This window comes from Telopea speciosissima, chromosome 9 (genome assembly GCF_018873765.1).
Source record: "Telopea speciosissima isolate NSW1024214 ecotype Mountain lineage chromosome 9, Tspe_v1, whole genome shotgun sequence".
NCBI classification, from domain to species: Eukaryota; Viridiplantae; Streptophyta; class Magnoliopsida; order Proteales; family Proteaceae; genus Telopea; species Telopea speciosissima.
This window is the reverse complement of record NC_057924.1, coordinates 47,877,847-47,899,628: the sequence shown is the minus strand read 5'-3', so window position 1 is coordinate 47,899,628 and position 21,782 is coordinate 47,877,847. Positions and strand designations below refer to the sequence as shown.

The following is a 21,782-nucleotide window of genomic DNA, read 5'->3' as shown; positions in this document are numbered from 1 at the left end:
ATCTTTCCAAGGACTGGCACCCACTAATATCCAACCTCCTTAATAACTCCAATCTGTCAACACCATGAATCTCAGTTAGATTCTTGCAGCTTCCAATCTTTAGACTATACAACTCCTGTAATTTTGACAGATCTGGCAATCTTTCCGAGGACTCGCAACCACTAATATTTAACCTCCTTAAGAACTCCAATCTGTCAACACCATGAATCTCAGTTAGATTCTTGCAGCCTTCAATCTTTAGACTATACAACTCTTGTATGTTTGACAGATCCGGCAATCTTTCCAAGGACTCGCACCCACTAATATCCAACCTCCTTAAGAATCCCAATCTGTCAACACCATGAATCTCAGTTAGATTCTTGCAAGCTTCAATCTTTAGACCATACAACTTTTTTAAGTTTGACAAATCCGGTAATCTTTCCAAGGACCCGCACCTACTAATATCCAAATACTCTAAGAATTCCAATCTGTCAATACCATGAACCTCGGTTAGATTCTTGCAATCTTCAATCTTTAGACCAAACAACTCTTGTAAGTTTGACAGATCAGACAACCTTTCCAAGGACTCGCACCCACTAATGTCCAACCTTCTTAAGAATTGCAATCTTTCAATACCACCAATCTCGGTTAGATTCTTCCAGCCTTCAATCTTTAAATCATTCAACTTTTTTAAGTTTGACAGATCCGGTAATCTTTCCAAGGACTCACAGCCCTTAATATCCAACTTCCTTAAGAATCCCAATCTGTCAACACCCCGAATCTCGGTTAGATTCTTGCAAGCTTCAATCTTTAGACCATATAAGTTTTTTAAGTGTGACAGATCCGGTAACCTTTCCAAGGACCCGCACCCACTAATATCCAAATACACTAAGAATTCCAATCTGTCAATACCATGAATCTCGGTTAGAATCTCGCAGCCTTCAATATCCAGACCATCCAACATTTTTAAGTTTGACAGATCCGGTAATCTTTCTATAGCTATGCATCCTGCTATTTTCAATTCTCGCAAGGACTCCAATCTGTCAAGGCCTGGAATTTCGGTTAGCTTCTCCAAACCCTCAATCTGTAATAGCAACAACTCTTTTAAGTTTGAAAGATCAGGTAACCTTTCCATAGAGGAGCACTGATTGATTCTAAAATAGCTCAAGTTCTTTAGGGATGAGACATCCGGAAGTATTTTTAATGATGGGACCTCACTAATTGATAACTTTTGCAAGGATTCATAGTCCTCAAGGTGCCCAATCTTGGATAATTTTGGACAGTCATTGATTTCTAATATCCTCAGCCTTTTCGACTCTGGCAGATTTGGTACTTTTCTTAATGATTGGCAAGACACTATCTCCAACGCTTCCAAAGAGTACATACCCTCACCTTCAAAATCACATATGACATCGTTCCAATGGAGCATTAAAGACCTTAATTTTTTTGAGGCCGTCAGTTTTGGTAATTTTTTTAATGGACAGCACTTAATGTAGAAGAACTGCAGGGAGTCCAGTCCCTCATCACCAACACCTTCAATTTCTTCTAAGCTGGTGCAATAATCAAGACATAATGTCATTAAATTTCTCAAGCCTCCTGATGTACTTGATAGTTTTACCATTGACTTGCAAGACTCAGCATTTAGGCTGGTCAAACTTGAGGGAAGATCTGAGATGTCTTGAATTGAAGAGCAGTAACTAACATCAAGGCTGGTCAAACTTGAGGGAAGACCTGATATGTCTAGAATTGACGAGCAACAACCAACATCAAGGCTGGCCAAACTTGAGGGAAGACCTGAGATGTGTAGAAGCTTCTTGCATCCTCGAAAGCTCAACTTCTCTAGATTTTTCAGGCTTGAAAACATTGGGAGTGATATTAACAATGTGCAATAAGATGCATCAAAAGATTTTAAATTAGAAGGAAGATTAGGAATCGATTCAAGATTATAGCAGCTACTTATATCAAGTGTTGTCAAGGAGGTCAATTGACAAATTTCAATTGGAAGGTCCACTAGACTCCTGCACAAACTTAAATGAAGTTCTGTCAAGGAGATCATGCGGGCCAATTTCTTCGGCAGCTTTATTAGATTTTCGCATCCTACTAATTTGACTCTTTTGAGAGAAGTCAATTGACAAATATCAATTGGGAGATCCACTAGACTCTTGCACCAACTTAAATTAAGTTCTGTTAAGGAGAACATGCGGCCCAATTTCTCTGGTAGATTCTTTAGATTTCCACATCTTTCTAAATCAAGTCTTTTGAGAGAAGTCAACTGGAAAATTTCACTTGGGAGATCCACTAATCTACCACAGGAGCTCATCTCTAATGTGACCAAGTTCTTGAGATAACCAATGGATTTGTCGATCCCAACCAAATTTCGGCAGCCACTAAGAATCAAAACCTCCAAGTGTCAAGGAAGATTTGGAAGTGATTCAAGTTCATCGCAACCACTCAAATCAAGTATTTTCAATTTGATCACAAGGTCCAATTTCTGCGGCAGCTTAATTAGACTTCCACACCCACTCATATCTAATATGACTAATTTCGTGAGACAACAAATGGACGTATCAATCTCATCCAAATTTATAGAGTCTTTAAGAATTAATACCTCCAAGAGTTGATTTGCTGAAATGTCAGGAGTACTACGTAGTTGATGGCAAGACGTGAGATTTAGAACTTTTAGATTTACTGCCATCTGCAAAATAGAATATATATATATATATACTTATATTAGTATAATAACTTATCTAATTAGCTTAAGAAGGACTAAAGAAAATTTGAATTTTTTAAAGACTTTTGGAGTAAACAAATTGAACAAAAGAGAGAAATTCCTCAAGACCTTGATGTAGTTCCAACCCATCCAGCTTTTTGTAATCTTACTATGTGATAGATCAAGAACTGCCAGTTTCCATGGACGAAAATTGGTTTGCACATTTTGGTCGGGGCATCCTTTCCAACTAAGCCATCTCAGTTCTGAAAAAGAATGAGTGAAGTTCCCAAAAGATTGTGCATAATCAACTTGGAGTAACCTTAGTCTTGTCATTGCAGCAAATCCTTCACACATCAAACATTGGCTCCTTGATATTTGTCTAAAGTCAATACTAAGTCCTTTAACATTACTTGTTCCCTACAAAATAGAGAACCTCAATTAATTAAGTACTAAACCAAGGTTGTTGTAATAAACCAAGAAAAAACCATCAAAGACCTAATTCACAAACTCCTGATATAAAAATAACAAATTTATATTCAATACCTACCTTCTTTGTATTCAATACAGCCAAGACTTCCTCTTGAGACCATATTCGAGTACGTTTCTCTGGCTCATCTTTGTTCTCTTGATGAACAATTTGCCTTCCAAGATCCCGAAGCTGATCGTGCATCTTTAACTCACCTTTTTCACTAATTGTTACCAAAGACCTTACACAAAGAGCATCAAGTCCTACTTGCGAAGAAAAACCACACTCATCCCATATGTGACATGCAATGTCTTTATTCATTCCAATGAAAAAACAAGCAGTATCAAGAAACATTTGTTGCTCCTCATCATCTAATTCATCATAACTTATTTTCAACCTTTTCATGACATCATTACTGGGAACTTTTTGCAACTTCTTTAACATGCCTTCCCATACTGATTTTCCCTTTAAATACAAAGATGAACCTATAACTTGAAGAGCCAAAGGAAGTCCTCCAGTAGTTTTTACCATAGTTTCTGAGAGATCCAAATAATCTTCTAGAGGTCGGTCCCTTCCAAAGGCATAATGACTAAAAAGTTCAAGAGAATCATTTAAATCCATTACATTGGGCTCATAAATCTCATCTGCTTTTTGAGCAATTAAAATATTCTTATTTCTGCTTGTGATAATGATCTTACTTCCAATACCAAACCATTCACGGTCCCCAGCCAGAGACTTTGCTTGAATATCTTGATCCACATCATCAAGAACAATAAGAACTTTCTTGTTACAGAATCGTTGCCGGATCACTTCTATTCCAGCATCCACATCTGTAATATTTAGATATTTTTGTTTCACAATATCATTGATAAGTTGGTTTTGTAGATAGTGAATCCCATGTTTTTGAACATTCTCTCAAACATTTTCAATAAATCTAAATCCTTCAAAGTGACTAAGGATTGTTTCGCAGACAGCCCTAGCGACTGTTGTCTTTCCAACGCCACCGAGGCCATGGATCCCCACAATTTTTCTGTTATCAGATTCAATATCTAATCGCATCAACATTTCTTTTACATGAGATTGGATTCCAACTAGTTTTTTTGAAACAGTCAAGAGTCGCTTGTTCAATGTACTCCAAACTGTTTTAACAACTTCCTTTACTAACTTCCCTTCATACCTGCATAATTCAAACAAAAAAGGGATAAATACTTTGGGTGATGAAATGTACATAAGAAAAGGAACAAAAAAATTCAACATGGAAGAAACCACAAGTGGATTATGTGACTGAAGTAGATTATGAAAGTCTTACTATATGTTTGTCTTATTTTTCTGTTTCTATTATTGTATTGATTCTCCATCCAAATCTTTCACAAGTGCGCAAACAGAGTAGCAAGCAGGGCAAAGAAAAATGATAAACAAGATCTCACAATTTGTTGACCCTTAACCTAATTATTTTTTATTTTTTATTTTAGATACCTCTAAATCCAAATTATTCTTCCTAACAATGAATACATATTAAAAATGATCGGAAAATTCCTACCAATGAAGAAAGGAGAAGAGGACGGCAACAAATATTTTTTCTGCAATACATTAAAAAAAAATTCAATGTTAAAAAAAAGAGTGTCCTAGTGCACGAGGCTCCCCCTACAACATGGTCTGGGAGGGGCAAATGTATGCAGCCTTACCCCCTAATTCTCAGTAGAGGCTGTTTCCAAGTTTTTAACCCGCAACCAATAGGTTGCAATAGAACAACTTAACGTTGCACCAAGGCACACCCACTAAAGAAATTTTCAATGTTTTTATATTAAAAGAAATTGAAATTCAATAGCATTTTATTAAAAGTATTCATAATAAATAAATGGACTCTAAATCTATTTTATCATAGCCCATACTATGATCATTTTTTTCCTCCCTTTTATGTTAGGACATTAAGTGTGTGTCAATCCTAGTTCATTTGAAGTCCTAAAGACAAGCCTAATAATGAAACTAAGCTTTGAACTTCACCAATCAAGCCCAAGTGAAGAAGAATTGTTCAAGCCCATAGCTAGGCTCAGGTTTTACTGAATTGGGCTTTGTTGGGTACGAGTAATCTGTTCAAATGGCTATACATATTTCTTCTACTCTATAAATGTCAATCTGCACTATATGTTAAGAAAATAAATAATCTCTTTTTTCCGTTTTAAAAGGGCATGAAACCGTAACACACTATAAATATTGAAGACATCTCGTATACAACTTAGTGTTCCTTTTCAAAATGCTTATGTTAATGCTATCCAGTTGCAAATTGGAATCTGCAATGGGGACACATAGAAGGCTAGGACTTGCAAACCGGAGATGGGGATTGTCTGGGATGGAATAAACAGCCATTCCACTGACAAAGTGACAAGTCAATATCTTTTAGACAAGGTCTGCAGCAACGCAAAACACTACTGATGATGGACTTTTTAACAAAACAATAAGAAATCTCAAAGGTAATCAAATTGTTCCAAACATTTGAAGAAATGCATTCAAAGTCTAGCTATGTGGTAGATAAAAATAATATAAAGTGCATTATAGCTATGGAATTATTTTCTCAAACCAACGAAATATTTGCCATTGAATCATTTGATAGATTATGAACAAATGAATTTAAGACCTGCTGATGAAATAGGCAAACTATCTACAAGTTTAAAAGAGTAAACTATTTATTTATCTAACAATATAAAATGCTTTGCGTTCAAAAAAAAAAAGATCAAATAATAATTTCATACTGTATTAACAAAACCAATACCCTGCCTTTATAAGTAGTTGAGTTATTATTTAGACATTAATGTTGTTTCCAAGGAATTATGTAAAGAAAGAAATATTATTAAAATGCCTCAAGTCGGTAAATGGAGTCGGCTACATGGATCCTTGCCCTCCAATCAGCTCTATTCGAGGTCATACTTGATACAAGGCCTAAGTTATACATGTCTTTTCTCACCACTTCTCCTAAGGTCATTCAGGACTGCCCCTGGTTCTTTTAGTTCCTTCAATTTGAATTCAATCACTCCCCCATACTAGAGCGTCCAAAGGCCTTCATTGAACATGGCCATGCCACCTCAAACGACTTTCTTGTAGCTTATCATGTACCGGAGCTACTCCCAAACCAGCTCTAATATGATCATTCTTACTTTTTCCTTCCTAGTTTTTCCACTCATCCATCTCAACATCCTCATCTCCGCTCTTCTTAACTACACAACATTCTGCACCATACATCATAGCCGGTCGTATGACTATCCTACAAAGTTTTCCTTTAAGTTTTAAAGGAATACATCGATCAAACAAAACGCCGGATGCACCCATAGTTGTCAAGGCGACGCCTTGGCGTCCAGGCGCCTTTGTCACGCCTTCATTTCGAGTGTCGCCTTGGTCACCTAGGCGACGCCTTGTCACCTTGTTTTTTTTTTTTTTTTAACCCTCAATCGCCTAGTCACCTTGACAACTATGGACGCACCTCTCCAATTCATCCATCCTACTTTAATTCTCTGGGAAACATCGTCCTCTATATGATTGAGCCAAGATACCTAAATAATCATTTTGTTGAATCTCCCTCTCATCAAATTTCACCAATTCATTATCCGTCCTAGCATAACCAAAGTTACACACCCTATAATCCGTCTTCGTTCTACTTAGCTTAAAAACTTTTGATTCCAAGGTTGATCTCCATAACTCTAACTTGGCATTAATCCATGCTTTTGTCTCATCCACCAAAACAATATCATCAGCAAAAAGCATACACCAAGGAACCTCATCTTGAATCTCTCAACTTAAATCATCCATAATAAGTGCAAACAAATAAGGGCTTAAAGTTGATCCATGATGTAACCCAATTGTAATTGGTAATCCACTACCTTGTCCCCCCACCGTTCTTACACTTGTCACCGCACCATCATACATATCTTTAATTATGTCCACATATTTACTTGAAACACTTCACTTCTCTAGTACTTGCAAGATTAACTCTCTAGGGACTCTGCCATAAGCTTTTTCTAGGTCAATAAAGACCATATGGAGATCCTTCTTGCAATCCCTAAGCCTTTCCAGAAGTCTCCTAATTAGGTAAATAGCTTTTGTCATGGATTTTCCTGGCATAAAACCAAATTGGATCTCCGTAAGAGTAGTATCTTGCCTCAAGTGGGTTTCAATAACCCGCTCCCATAATTTCATATTATGACTCAATAGTTTTATGCCTCTGTAGTTATTCTAGCTCTGAATATCAACCTTATTTTTGTAAATCAGCACCACGATGCTTCTCCTCCATTCATCTGGCCTTTTCCTTGTGCTTATAGTCTTATTAAACAGTTTGGTTAGCCAAGATAAACCACGAATTACTAAACTCTTCCACACTTCGATTGGGATCTCATCTGGGTCTTGTGCCTTGCCTACTTTTATCCTCCTTAAAGCTTCTTTTACTTCAGGCAACCTAATTCTTCGTATATATCTACGACATGTGGTGTCTTGATGGATAATTATAGTCTTCCGAAACACTATTACTAGAAGTGTGCTCACTTAGTATGCTGCAGAAATAACCTTCCCATCTCCTATTTAATGTCCTTATCCCTTACTAGTCCTTTACCATCTTCATTTTTAATACATCTAATGGTCGAGATCTCTACTCTTCTTTCCCTCATTTTAGCTATCTTATAGATAGCTTTTTCCCCTTCCTTTGTGCTCAGATTGTTATAAAGATCTTCATATTTCTTCACCCTTGCTTTTCCTACAATCTTCTTAGCTTCATTTTTGGCAAATTTATACCTTTTTTTAAATCCTCTAGATTCTTAGGCCTTTGCCATGTCTTAAAACTAGCTTTCTTAGTCTTAATGGTTGTTTGAACCTCATCATCCTACCACCAAGTCTCTCTAGAGGAATGACGTTTTCCTTTCGATTCGCCTAGGACATCTTTAGCAACCTTCTTAAAACATGTAGCCATTTCATTCCACATCGTATTAGTGTCTTCCTCAAAGTCTCACTTTCCTTGTTTGACCACTTCATTAGTAAATGATTTCAAAGTACCTCCTTTTAATCTCCACCACCTTATTTAGGGCAAATTTGCTGGTCTTTCTTATGATTCTGCATAGTGAGGCACATGTCCATGACCACTAATCTATGTTGTGCGGTCAAGCTCTACCCTGGTATCACTTTATAGTCCTTACATGACAATCTATCAGACCTTCTAGTTAGGAAGAAATCTATTTGGCTATTATGATATCCACTTTTTGAAGGTAATTAACTGCTCTTCTCTCTTCTCAAAGTAAGTGTTTACAATGGATAAATCAAAAGCCAAAGCAAAATCTAAAATTAAGATCCCCTCTTCATTCCCCTCTCCAAAACCATATCCTCCATATACACCTTCATAGCCTCTACGAACTTTCCCAATATGTCCAATTAGATCAACCTTCATAGCTTGAAAGTATGTGCCTAAGAAATATAGAACTCAAAAGTGATGATACCCAAGGTAGTTGGTGGCGATAGAGAGTGGTGGGGCTAGGGCTCGATCGAGAGAGAGAGAGCGAGAGAAGAGAGAAAAAATTTCATCTCTAGGATCCTCGGATTGGTTCCCGCTCTGATACCATGTGGAATTGCTTGAACGTGGCTTGTTTACAATGTGTCCACATCCTCTTTATTTATAACTAGATGAGAAATTGTGGAATTCCATGAATACTGGCTTAAGCCAGAGAGACTACAGCCATCTTTATGTATAATAAAGAGAAGAACATTCTAGAATGAGTACAAGGGCAGAAATACCCTTATGACTATTCTACCCCTGAACCCATATTACAACACTCCCCCTCAAGTTGGTGCATACATATCAAACATGCCCAACTTGCTAATTATAGGAAAGAATAACTTAGTACTGATTCCTTTGGTAAGGACATCAGCCAGTTGTTCACTAAATTGAATAAATGGTAGACAAATTATTCCTTGTTCTAGCTTCTCTTTGATGAAGTATCGGCCAATTTCAACATGTTTGGTGCGATCATGTTGAACCGGGTTGTGAGCAATGCTGATTGCGGCCTTGCTGTCATAGTAGAGCCGCATAGGAAGATCAATATGCATCCCCAAATCTTGAAGAAGCCCCTTGAGCCAAAGAAGCTCACAAATACCCTGCGCCATAGCTCGGAACTCAGCTTCAGCACTAGATCGAGCCACAACAGCTTGTGTTCTGCTTCTCCAAGTAGTTAGGTTTCCTCCAACAAATGTGCAATACCCAGACGTGGACTTCCTATCATCAGGACTGCCAGCTCAATCTTCATCAGTGTATACTTCTATCGGGAGATGGCTATGTGGAGAGAACAAGACTCCTTTCCCCGAAGATGACTTGAGGTAACTGAGAATTCTGTATGCTGCTTCCAAGTGAGAAGAATGAGGATCATGCATGTATTGACTGACAAGGCTTACAGCAAATGTGATATCTGGCCAGGTATGTGAGAGGTAGATCAATCGACCAACTAACCTCTGATAACTGCCTTTGTCCATGGGGTCACCTTCCTTACTCTTCAAATGCGTGTTGGGCTCCAGAGGGGTATCTGCTCGTTTACACCAAAGCATCCCTGTTTCTTTCAATAAATCCAAGGTATATTTCCTTTAAGAGAGAGATATGTCCTTAACTGAATAGGCAACCTCAATCCCTAGGAAGTACCTTAATCTACCCAAATTTTGACTTCAAATTCGGTGCCCAAATAAGTCTTCAAATTCTTGATTTCCTATACATCACTACCTGTGATCACTATGTCATCAACATAGACAATCAACACTGTTACTTGCTGTCTTATCTTCTTAACAAACAATGTGTGATCAGCATTGCTCTGCTTATACCCATAAGTAATCATAGCCTTATGGAAGTGGCCAAACTATGCCCTTGGTGACTGTTTCAGACCATATAGAGCCTTTTTCAGCTTACATACCTTTCCCTGAGTTTCTGAAGAAGTAAAACCAGGAGGTATCTCCATGTAGACATCTTCCAAATCTCCATGCCAGAAGGCATTCTTCACATCAAGTTGTTGGAGTTCCCATCCTTGATTCACAGCATAAGAGATACTAACCCGTATAGTATTCATCTTTACTACAGGAGCAAAGGTCTCTTGATAGTCAATTCCTTGGGTTTGAGTAAACCCTTTGGCAACAAGTCATGCTTTGTACCTTTCTACTGAGCCATCAACCTTGTGCTTCACAACAAAGACCCATTTACAACCAATAGGTCTTTTTCTTAATGGAGGACTCACCAAATCCCAGGTCTGATTTTTTCCAAGGGCATGCATTTCTTCATTCATCGCATCCTTCCATTTTTGTTCGGCTATTGCCTCCTGCCAATTGTTAGGGATGAAAACAGAGGATAAAGAAAATACGAAGGCATGAAAAAGAGGGAGTTAGAGAGTTGTATGACACAAAGTTAGAAATAGGGTGCAATGTACAACTCCTCTTTGATTTTCGACCAATGATGGGTAAATCAAGACTGGGATAAAGAGAAGGCTTATCAGAAATCTGACTAGGAGCAAGACTTGGAGTAGGAACAGATGAAAATTGAGTAGGATCAGTGGTGGTGGTCTCTTTGTACAGAGGGCTGTCCAGAGGAAAATCAGTTCCCCAAATGTTCACATTTTCCTTTGTCTGTTGTTGCTTTCCCACTTCTTGTTCTTGACTTGTAACTCCATCTTCAAATTCAACAGAAACATCCTCTACAGTAGGTATCTCAATGTCTAGAGGAGCAATTAGCGAAACCTCTTCACCACTTATAATCTCCCCCTGTAGAGGTTCCTGCTGTTTAAAGCAAGCCTTTGATTCCTGGAACACTACATCCATAGTGACAAACACTTTTCGGGTTGGAGGATGATAGCACTTATAACCTTTCTGAATAGCAGAATAACCAAGAAATATGCATCACAGCCCCTTTGGATCAAACCTGCCGTGTACATGGTGATTCCTGGCAAACACAATACAGCCAAATACTTTGGGGGACACAACAAAAGTCGATTTCCCACAGAGCACATCCAATAGGCAGCGGCCATCCAAAACACGGGATGGAAGGCAATTGATAAGATATGTGGTTGTAAGGACAGCGTCACCCCAAAAACGAGGAGGAATAGCTATAGTGAAAATAAGAGAACGAGAAACCTCCAACAGATGTCGGTTCTTGCGTTCAACCACCCCATTTTGAGCAGGAGTGTCAATATAAGAGGTTTGATGAATGATCCCATGGCTGTCCAAATATGACAGCAAGGCACCATCCATATACTCCTTCCCATTATCTGACCGAAGAATCTTGACCTTGGGATCGAACTGTGTCTTGACCATCTTATGAAGTAAAGTAAAACATGTGAAAACGTCACTTTTACTATGCATCAAATACACCCAAGTCGTCTGGCTGAAACAGTCAATAAAAGTGACAAACCATCGAAACCAATCGAAGGATGGCCCGAAAGGCGATGCCAATTATTCAGTTCAAAAAGTGCAGAATCAAAATGAGAAGATGCAGGCTTAGATGTCAAAACTGCCCGTGAACCGTCAAGCACGTACAGACCACGAACCACCTTACCACATGCAATCGTACTGTCCATTACCAAGTCCTGAAATAAACAATGGGTTGGAAAAAATATTACCTTGCAATTTAAATCCCTAGTTATGCTACTAATGAAAAGCAAATTAGTAGTGAACTTTGAAACATGTAACACAGATGAAAAGGTAAAAGAGGAAGAACACTTCACAAACCCCTTTCCCGAGATAGGAGAAAGAGATCCATCAGCAACACGAACCTTACTCTAACCAGATAAAGGAAAATATGTGGAATAAAAAGAGGAGTCGTCAGTCATATGGTTGGTTGCCCCTGAGTCAATTACCCAAGAATCGGGCATGACAGAGGTGCAATTCCCACCAAATGAAATACATGTGGAAGAAGGTGTACTGTGAGTAGTAGGCAGAGACAGAGCCGAGGCAGCCATGGATGGAGATACAGATGCTGAAGAAGATATGTCCAAACGAGTTACCATATCCCGTAAATTTGGCAAATCCGCCGTAACCTGTGACAGAGAAGGATCAGGTTGGTCCTCAGTAGTGGCCTGATGAGCATGGGTGCTATTAGGCCGATTAGAACCACCCCTCTCACGCCCGCAAGTGTCTGTTGGGCGACCATGAAGCTTCCAATGGTGGTCCTTCGTATGCCATTCCTTCCCACAATGATCGCATTTGATTGGAGGGCGATCACCAGATGTCCGATCAGTATTGGCAGATCGAGAAGAGCCCCCACGGGAAGACTATGAACCAGAAATAAGAGCCGAGCGCTCCTGAGTAACAGGGTGAACCATGGCGGTACGTCGACTGTCCTCAGTTGAAAGAATCGTATAGGCTTCTTCAAGAGTTGGGAGAGGTTCGCGATTTAAAATATTTGACCAGATATGATCAAACTCAATACAGGCAGGCCAAGAAATCAAAGACACAAACGATCCTCCCACTTTCGGTAGGCCGTGACGTCAACATCAGTGGTTGCATTGAAGGTGCCCAGAAAATACAACTGCTGCCACATCGTACACATGGTATTGTAATACTGAGAAAGTATCAACTCCAGATATTTTGTAGAGTGGATTTTTTTACGTAGCTCATAGCACTGGGCAGCGTTCCCAACCTAAAAATAAGTATATTTGGTTGTCTTCCATATTTTTGCAATCGAATCAAGAAGAAGGTATCGGCCAACAATTTCTTGGTCCATGGAATTAACCAGAAACGACATGACCAATAAATTAAAATTCATCCAACACTCCTGTGCAGAACCAGTCTCGGTAGGCCTAACTGTGGTACTCATGATGTAGCCAGACAGGCCACGGGAACCAATAGCAAACAAACATGATCGAGACCACATAAGATAATTGCTGCCATTTAATTTGATGGCGTTCACCGGAAAAGGAATAAAGTCGTGGTGCGACGAACCATCAGAACCAGAAGAGGCAGAAGTGATCTCTGAAACGTCAAACATGTTGGCTGGAAAAATATCGCAGAATCCAAAGACAAGGCCTCCAAAAAAAATAAATTAGATCATAAGGAGGGAAAAAAAGGACCCTCGGCGGGAGTCAACTCACCACCAAAGGTGGGAAAAAATTAACGACAATGGGAAGAGAGAGCCTGCCGCGAGAAAAAAAGGAAGGGCGAGAGGCTGCGGGGACTAACGACGGTGGCGGAAGAGGGTGGGAGGCCCTACGGGGGCTGGCGGTGGTGGCGAAAGAAGGTGGAAGACCCTGCAGGGGCTAGCGGTGGTGGCGGAAGAGGTTGAGAGACCTACGGGGGTTGGCGAAAGGGAGAGGAGGGCTGGGCAGTGGTGGCGGAGGGCTGGCGGTGGTGGCTGGCCTTAGGTCAAAATCGTGAAGGAGAAGAGAGAAAGAGAAAAAGGAAAAAAATTTTAATTCCCATATTCCCGGAATATTTTTGGCTCTGATACCATGTGGAATTCCGTGAATACTGGCTTAAGTCAGAGAGACTACAGCCATCTTTATTTATAATAAAAAGAATAACATTCTGGAATGAGTACAAGGACAGAAATACCCTTATGACTATTCTACCCCTGAACCCATATTACAACAGAAACATTCTAGAATGGATTCAAATGACAATAATACCCCTAGGATAGAATTACCCTTGTACCCATTACATTACAACAGAGTGCAAGAAGAAGCATTCTTAGGCGTACTACCATTTGACAGCTAGTTCTTCACCAATCATGAAATAGTAATCGTGCTTTCTTAAACAACTTAGTATGCCCAACTCAACAAGTAAAAAATTGGAAAAAAAAAAAAACAAAGAACATTAAGAAAACTAGAGGGCTCTTGTCAACAATTAAACCCATACATTAAAGATATTGCAACATCAACAAAGTTATGCTGAAAATGGAACCATGCTATGTGTATAATCAATATATGCACAATTTCATTTGGTCTATGTAAAGATTCAACCAATAAAGGAAAAAAATTATTAAAACCCTTTAAATTCTCTTTTAATACATGTGCTAAAAATTCTCAATAGTTTGAACTGATGACATGTTAGCATAACAAACAATTAAGATATGTAAAACATAGATTAAGGACATTCAACTCCCCTAGAAAGTTAACATCTGCAAAAGACAAATATGGGAAGAATTAAAGGATTTTCTCATGTGCACAAATTCCTAGATAAAAAATATTACTTAAATAGCAATTTATATGTAGAAATAAATCAATTAATTGAGTAGCAAAAAATCACAAATTAAGTGGAGGAACAGTAAACCAGAAATTTATCAAAACAAAAGCTATTTTCAAGTTAGAAAATCAACAATAAAAACTGGGAGATCAACATCTGCATCTTATATACCATAATACTTAAAAATCTGAATAAAACTGATATGGATTTTTGGTTATGCATGGTTCCAGGGGTCATCTTATTGGAGCAGAGGGCAGATGATCGGGTCAATCACAAAGAGAGAGAGAGAGAGAGAGAGAGAGAGAAAAGAAGGGGGAAAAAAAGATACAGATAGAAGGATGGGCTTGTCTGTCAGGTCATAAATTAGCAGTGTAGTTTGGTAATTATTGTTGTTGTTAAGCTAAAAAGATTTTTGGACCAGCGTATTGAGGAAAATTTTCTGGTTTGTGCATCTGCTTGTGCTATGCGGAAAGCCTTTGGATTTCTATACAATGGATTTTCCTGGTTTGTGCATTTACTTGTGCTATGCAGAAAGGTTTTGAATTTCTATAGAAAGGTCTCGATTATCCCCTTGTCAAATTTCAGCCTCAAATTCAATAATTAGCTTCGCATGCATGTCAATGCATCCTATTGGTAATCCATTAACCCTTCTGCCACATGGAAAAACTCGGTTTGGATGAAACTTCAAATATGTGTATGGGACCTTGGGGTCTACCTATCTACAAAATTTTAACATCATCTAATTTGCCACATGACAGATATGAGTGCAAACTCTCAGCCACTGGACCATTAACATTGCTCCACTTATTAATCAAGTATTGCATTTGTTATCCATTCAAAAGTTTCTCTCTATCATATAACTAAAGCAAACCAATCACATGAATGGAAATATCTCAGCACGTCTGCTTAGCAATAAATCGCAATTCTATACAACATGATTGCATTTGATCAAAGAGTGAGCCCAAAGTTTTAAGTTTTGTTGATGGAAATTGACACTGATGCAACAACTCAATGAAATGCAATCCAAGAATATAGGCGAAATATGACCTAATTAGATGACAACAAGCGAGGACAGCAAGTTGTTACAACTTTATGACTTTATAGTGAGGAAATATAGAAAATGTTAACCATTAAATATGGAACCAAAATGGAACTGTTGGACTTACGTCTCTATCTTCGCGTGCCATCCATTCAATTTTCCAACCTCTTGCAGAGTATTTTTCCCCTTTTGCACGGTTCTTTTGTCAAAACGCTTCTGGTGTTTCGCAAAGGCCTTTGCGTAATTCCCGGTCTGGTTTCGCACATCCTTTGGTTCAATTTTGTAGAAAATGGGCAAGACGATCTGATTCATTGTTCTTATGCATTCAGATATCTTTGTTAGCTCATTGAGACACCATTTGCTCGAAGCATAGTTCATCGAGAGGATGGGAATGGAGATTCTTGACTGCTGGATTGCAGCGAGTAGCTCCGGGGAAATCTCGTTTCCCTTGCAGAGTTCTTCCTCTTCTCTGAAAGTTCGAATTCCAGCCCCAACCAACGCATGGTACAGGTGGTCGGCGAAATTGGTGCGAACGTCTTCGCCGTGAAAGTTCAAGAACACTTCATAACTCGAACCAGAAGAGGATGACGAAGACGCCTGATGAGCTGCCATTCTATCAAATTGCTTGATATCCTTTCAAATTTGAATCGTGTTGATATACTTCAAGATCCTCTTGGTGAGCATGGGCATGAAGCGCACCACGACTCACCAACTGAGCTGAGCAGTTGTCAATCATTATATTTTATTATCAAAAAAAATCGTTGATATTTCTTTTTTTTTTAAATTTATACATTACACCCCTGAGATATCACATAAGTATAATCAAACAATTCTACCGATTTTCAAAAATTCTGCATACCCCCTAAGTTCCCAAAAGTTAACACATGCCTCCCTTTTCGTTAGTTTATGGCTAATAATGTTAAAAACATGAGGTGAACTAACAAAAATGCCCTTGCAAGAAAGAAAAAAAACACACAAAAATCTACAACTCATCTTTCCCAAAATCGATTGGGAAAAATGAGTTGTTGGTATCTTAGTAGCGAACACCATGGAAGCCAAAAACCTAGACTAGTTATTTACTACTGTGGAGCAGAGTCTACCCAAAACCGTAGACTAGTTATTTACTTCGGAACAATTTGCTCAGAAAAATTCAGATTTCGAATTCAAAAAAAAAAAAAAACCTAACGCTCATGTGGTATTGTTTTTATTGCCATTGCTGTTGATGCTGGTTGTTTTTTTTTAATGACGGTGGAATCTAGAGCCAACTGCATCCAATTCTCTCTTTTCGTTGAAAACCTAGGTAAAGCTATTAACTTTTCTTCTTCTTCTCTCTTCTCTTTGGATCTGTGAGCCCATAATGTCTCTTCAATTTTTTCTTCCCCGTTTTCAAATATGGTCTTGTTTATTTTTTTTTATTTTTTTGAGCAAATTACATTCACCCTTCTTGTAGTTTGAAACAATAACAAAACATCCCCTAGTTTGACTATTTAAATATTTATGTGTACCCCTAAATTTGTGGACCACTTATAAATAAACCGTTACCGTCAAGTGTAAACTAGTTAAACTTTTCAAAAACCTTATTTTACCCTTAATTTTTCTCATGGACCATTTTACCCTTATGTATCCTTCTCCCCCAAATAACATTCCATTTCCATCTTCTTAACCTATCCCTTTCTTCTCCGGTGAACTACGCATAGGAGAATCAACGCCAGTGGTGGTGCTAGTGGTAGAAATTCCCAAACCGTGCATTGCTCCACGGTGATGCACAGTTTTAGATCTCACATATTTTCAAGAGAGAAAATTGAAGATGCTTCCGATTTTAAGCTTGAACAACGCTTCTGCAACTGTAAGAATGGACAGCCATTGCCCACCTTCTAAGATTGCTAGTGTTGCAGACACTGGTACTCTCTCTTCTCTCCACCTATCTCTTTTCACTCTTTTTAAGGAAAATTTCTTTCATTTTTAGAAAAAGAAATTTGTATTTTAAAGGGATGGCCATGCTTCTGAATCGAACCGGCCATGCTTGATTTCGTCGAGGACCTTCTCCTTCCTTTTCTTATTCTTCTTCCTCTGCTCCGCATCAGTCTCAAACCGTAAACTTAAATCCACACCCAACTCCGACTCGAACTCCGATTACGGTCATTCAACCACAACCCCAAACCCAAACCCAATCCCTAACGCTTGATTTCACAAAGCCGAATCTGGTAAACACCCTAATTCCATTCTCCGCTTTCTGGTTTTGTATATGGCTCGGAAAGGGTAAAACGATCACTGAACTAAAAGGGTAAAATAGGTCAGTCTCTTGGGAGAAACTCCTTCTCAGGTCTCATTCCAGCGTAATAACGTGCCAAAAGAGCTAATGTGGTTGAGAAATCTAACTACTTTGGACTTGAGTGACAATAGATTATCTGGTGAAATTCCTTCCAACATTGGAGACGTGAAGGGTCTGCTGGTTCTGAATATGAGTGGTAATGGCTTCTCAGGGAGGATCCCTAAGACTATAGGATCACTTATTCATTTTTGTAGCTCCGGATTCTGGATTTCAGCAACTAAATTAGTTCCCAAAATACTTTCAATACATAACTCTAACCCCCCCCCCCCCCCAACAAAAAAAAAAAAACGTTGTCATCTACAATCTTAAAATTTCATCCAGATTGTAGCTAGAACAGTTCTTGCAATGACATTGATGGTTGCAGCTGCAATAACACTTGTTGTTGTCGCCTAAGGAGGTCCCTCAGTCCATCTCTTTCTTCAGTCAGCATCATATATTGAACTACAACAGACGATTATTTACCTCAATTGCTAGTAAAAGTTTCATATTATGTTAGGCATACAAAAAAAATTTCCTTACCTTTTACCTTCCTTACAATGTTTCAAACTTGTAAGAGTGGCTATTCTTTGCTTCATGTGGTTGTTTTAAATAACAAGTTCACACAATTTCAGATCATATTTAGAGACTTGTGCCATCTTCAAAGATACATTTTTTGGCAGAAGAGATTTAGAGAAAAATATAGAAGATATCACAAAGCTCAAATTTAAAACCCAAAAAACAAGGGGGGGATATAGAGAATTGAATTTATTTTGTTTTTTCAGGACAGAGAATATGAGCAATGTAAAGATTAGGACCTGGGTGCAGGGTCTCTGTTCCTATCATGGATTGTGGGATTCCTTCGTTGGGGGGAGTGGGGTAGCGGCTCTCCTTCGGGGTTTTTGATTTGCATCCCTGAAAGTCATTATGGAAGAGATCTTTCCATGGACTGCAATAACACCTGGTGCTGTCGCCAAAGGAGGTTCCTCAGACTATCTCTTTCTTCAGTCAGCATCATTGATTGAACTACAACAGAAGATTATTTACCTCAACTGCTTGTAAAAGTTTCATATTAGTTAAGGCATGCAAAAAAATTTTCTTAATCCTTTTACCTTTGCTTGTTTCAAACTAGTAAGAGTGGCTATTCTCCTTCTGGGGTTAGTTGCATCCCTTAACGTCATTATAGAAGAGATATTTCTATGGACTGCAATAACACTTATTGCTGTCGCCCAAGGAGGTCCCTGAGACTATCTCTTTCTTTGATCAGCATTATATATGCACACCTGGTAAGTCATTGATCCGATTGTATTGCTTATTCGTGCTTCTTAATCCTTTGGAAAGAGTAATCCTCCATCTCTTCTCTAGTAATGCATTTGCCATATTTTAGAACATTCCTACTCTTAAAATAAATTCCTGAGCAAAAATAAATTTAATGAGAATAAAAAAGGATTCTTCATCAAGGAAGTAGGCAATATGAAAGACCATCGTGTACTAATTGTACAATACACTAGCATAATAATTAAATAACGCAAACTAGAGGAATAACATGAAATAGTCCATTTTATATTAATAATACATGTTTTACATCATGAGATTCATGGGCAAGCCCAAGCCCATCGTTAGGTCTGTTTGTCCTAATAAGGCCATTCTTGGACATAATCCGAAAAAACAGAGGGCTATGATGGGTTTTGGTGGTTAGTGTCACACCTAGCCTTTAATACCACATTTAACCAAGTAAAGTGAGGTCTAACGCTAGAGTATAGAAACATGTGCTTTTATATCTTCTTTACAATGGGCTACACCCACAAAGCTGTCTTGCAATATTGAACCAGGCTGCTTGGCAAACTAGTTTTGAGCATTACTAAGGCTAAGACAAGATGCGTTCGATAATGTGATGCTTCCCTAAATAAATACTTGGTCTGAAAATTTTTTATAAATTAGGAATGTTAAATCTCATTCTATACATAAATATTTCTAGCTAGTGAGTAATTTTTTGTTTAAAATCTGACTAGATGTTTCAATCATTTAGAAAAAAATTATCTACAAGAAAATGATTGAAAGAAAAAACAAAAGGAGATGTGTGGAAAAAAACGTCAACCAATCTCAATAACATTGAAAGATAATTCTCTTTGGGAATCTAAGAAAAGAGCTTCACTCCTCTTATTAATAAGGTGAGAATGAGTTTAAGTCTTAAAAATTCCATAATAGTCTATTGCAATATGAAATTAATGTCTACCTTAATTCTTATTATGATTTATTCTATTTACATATTTCTCTTTGCATTGCTCCAGAGATTGACAACTTGATAGGATATTCCAAAGAGACAAAGAAGATAATAATGCCCAAATTCACCTAATTAGTTGGCGATAGATTTGGAACCGATTGTTAAGAGTTGATTGGGAATTAAGGAGAATTTTTGTAAAAATTTTCATTCTTGAATAAGACTTTTCACAGGATTCTCCTTGATTAAAATCTTTTGAGCTATAAAATATTAAACATAGACTCTATCCATCTTCTCTCGTAAAAGTGCATCTTTCTTCTTAAAGTAGTGTTCTAAAGGCTCTAAAATTTATAAGCATTCTTATGGGTTGGATTGAGAAAGAAAGTGATAAGTGATAATATTTCGCAATCTAGAAATGTTATTGGATTCCTACTTCTGCATTTTAAATCTGATATGTAGTACTTTCAACCTCAAACTTAGTGATTTAGTACTTGATAATATTATGAGGCAAGATGAAAGTATTATTATTAGATAAATTTTAATTATGATGAGAATGTCACTGATATCTTACAAATATTATAAAAAAGGGAGGGTAGAGATAAACATAGTTTGATTTGGCCTATACTTAAGAATTCTGTTATTACTACCATATCACTACAAGATAGGGATGTGAACATGAGTTGGACACGTGGTTTATCAATGGGAGTACCTTCCCAACCATGGACCAGTTTTAAAATGAGACCACCACATGGCTCAAAATGGCTGAAGCCACACTATAATACCACTATAGAATATGAATTTTAGCAGCGGTATTTTTTACCGCCGCCAAAACTGATATAGTAAATTATTATATCAAACTTTTAAGGGATGTTTTTTTTTTTTTTTACTGATGGGAATATGTAGCGATGGTAATCATGGATTTAGTACTCAGTATCGGCATCAGTATCGGCATCGGTATCATTCTCGGCCAATATCGATCCAGATCGGACGGATTTACCCCTAATTTTCTTTAAAAATGAGATTTATTACCATTTTACCATTGGTCTATACCGATTCGGGATCGTCCAGGAATTGGTATTGACCTCTATTGATACCATACGAATCAACCGATCTGTTACTGATTCTATTGCCGCCAAAGCTATCCCAACGATTCTACCATTATCGCTTTGATATTGTGTTATAACAGTGTTAATATTTACCACCACGAAAAGTTATGTTTTATATATATATATATCTTTCCAGCAATTTTTATTTTTCCACTAAGTACCGCCACTATAACTAAGCAGTTATGGTTTCTTTTAATTTAGGTAGATTAGTTTTGTCGACTAGACACCTTCCTTCTTGGTTATTGGACATCTTATAATATCTTATCTTGCTTCAATGTTTGTTCGTGTAGTCAATATCTTTCTCACTAATAAAATAAAAAGTAACAAGAGAAACAATATATCAATATAAATACTTTTATATAAGATACCAATTGAAAAGACCCTAATATCATATGCATTTTCTTGAATTTACAAACTAGCAATTGCTTACACTTATGCATTGATAGAACATTCTAACATTATAAAGAGCAACAAAAATGATGATTGAACACAAATGATACTAATATCAAACATTGGAGGAAAATATAAAAGGGGGGGGGGGGGGGGATAAGAATAGTGACCCTCTCAATTGCAACAATTCCTCATTGAAATCCAAATCGCATATGAATGGTTTAGGCCTGGAGAAGGAAGGCTTTATATAGCTAAGTTGTTCATTCTAAAATCTTGGAAGTAGAGAAACATGTATGAAAAATCAATTCTATGTATAATAAAAAACCGAATAACATTGCTCGATTGGTATAATAATGAAATTGGAAATAAATAGACACTTCACCCC

The 21,782-nt window shown here is 37.8% G+C and overlaps 2 protein-coding genes across 2 annotated transcripts; both read right to left on the bottom strand.

Moving 5' to 3' along the window:
• Positions 1-104: 104 nt before the first annotated feature.
• LOC122638985 (disease resistance protein L6-like) lies at positions 105-4,058 on the bottom strand (the record flags this gene model as incomplete). Its single annotated transcript, XM_043831832.1, has 5 exons — positions 105-132; positions 174-1,931; positions 2,499-2,674; positions 2,819-3,106; positions 3,237-4,058. Coding segments are annotated over 5 exons (3,072 nt in total), but the record flags the coding sequence as incomplete, so codon positions are not given.
• On the bottom strand, positions 4,056-16,020 carry LOC122639283 (disease resistance protein RPV1-like). Its single transcript, XM_043832101.1, has 2 exons — positions 15,500-16,020; positions 4,056-4,332 (listed from the first exon to the last, which is right to left on the bottom strand). Exons 1-2 carry the CDS (start codon positions 15,982-15,984, stop codon positions 4,071-4,073), a joined length of 747 nt encoding a protein of 248 aa, XP_043688036.1. The 5' UTR covers positions 15,985-16,020; the 3' UTR covers positions 4,056-4,070.
• Positions 16,021-21,782: the final 5,762 nt, after the last annotated feature.

What these genes read in the sequence shown, in the direction of transcription:
- LOC122639283 (XM_043832101.1), bottom strand. Translation starts at nt 15,984, where the DNA reads ATGGCAGCTCATCAGGCGTCTTCGTCATCCTCTTCTGGTTCGAGTTAT. An exon ending in TGGCACGCGAAGATAGAGAC is followed by an intron (nt 4,333 to 15,499) that starts GTAAGTCCAACA and finishes TGAATTATGCAG; the next exon opens with GTATGAAGGGAAGTTAGTAA.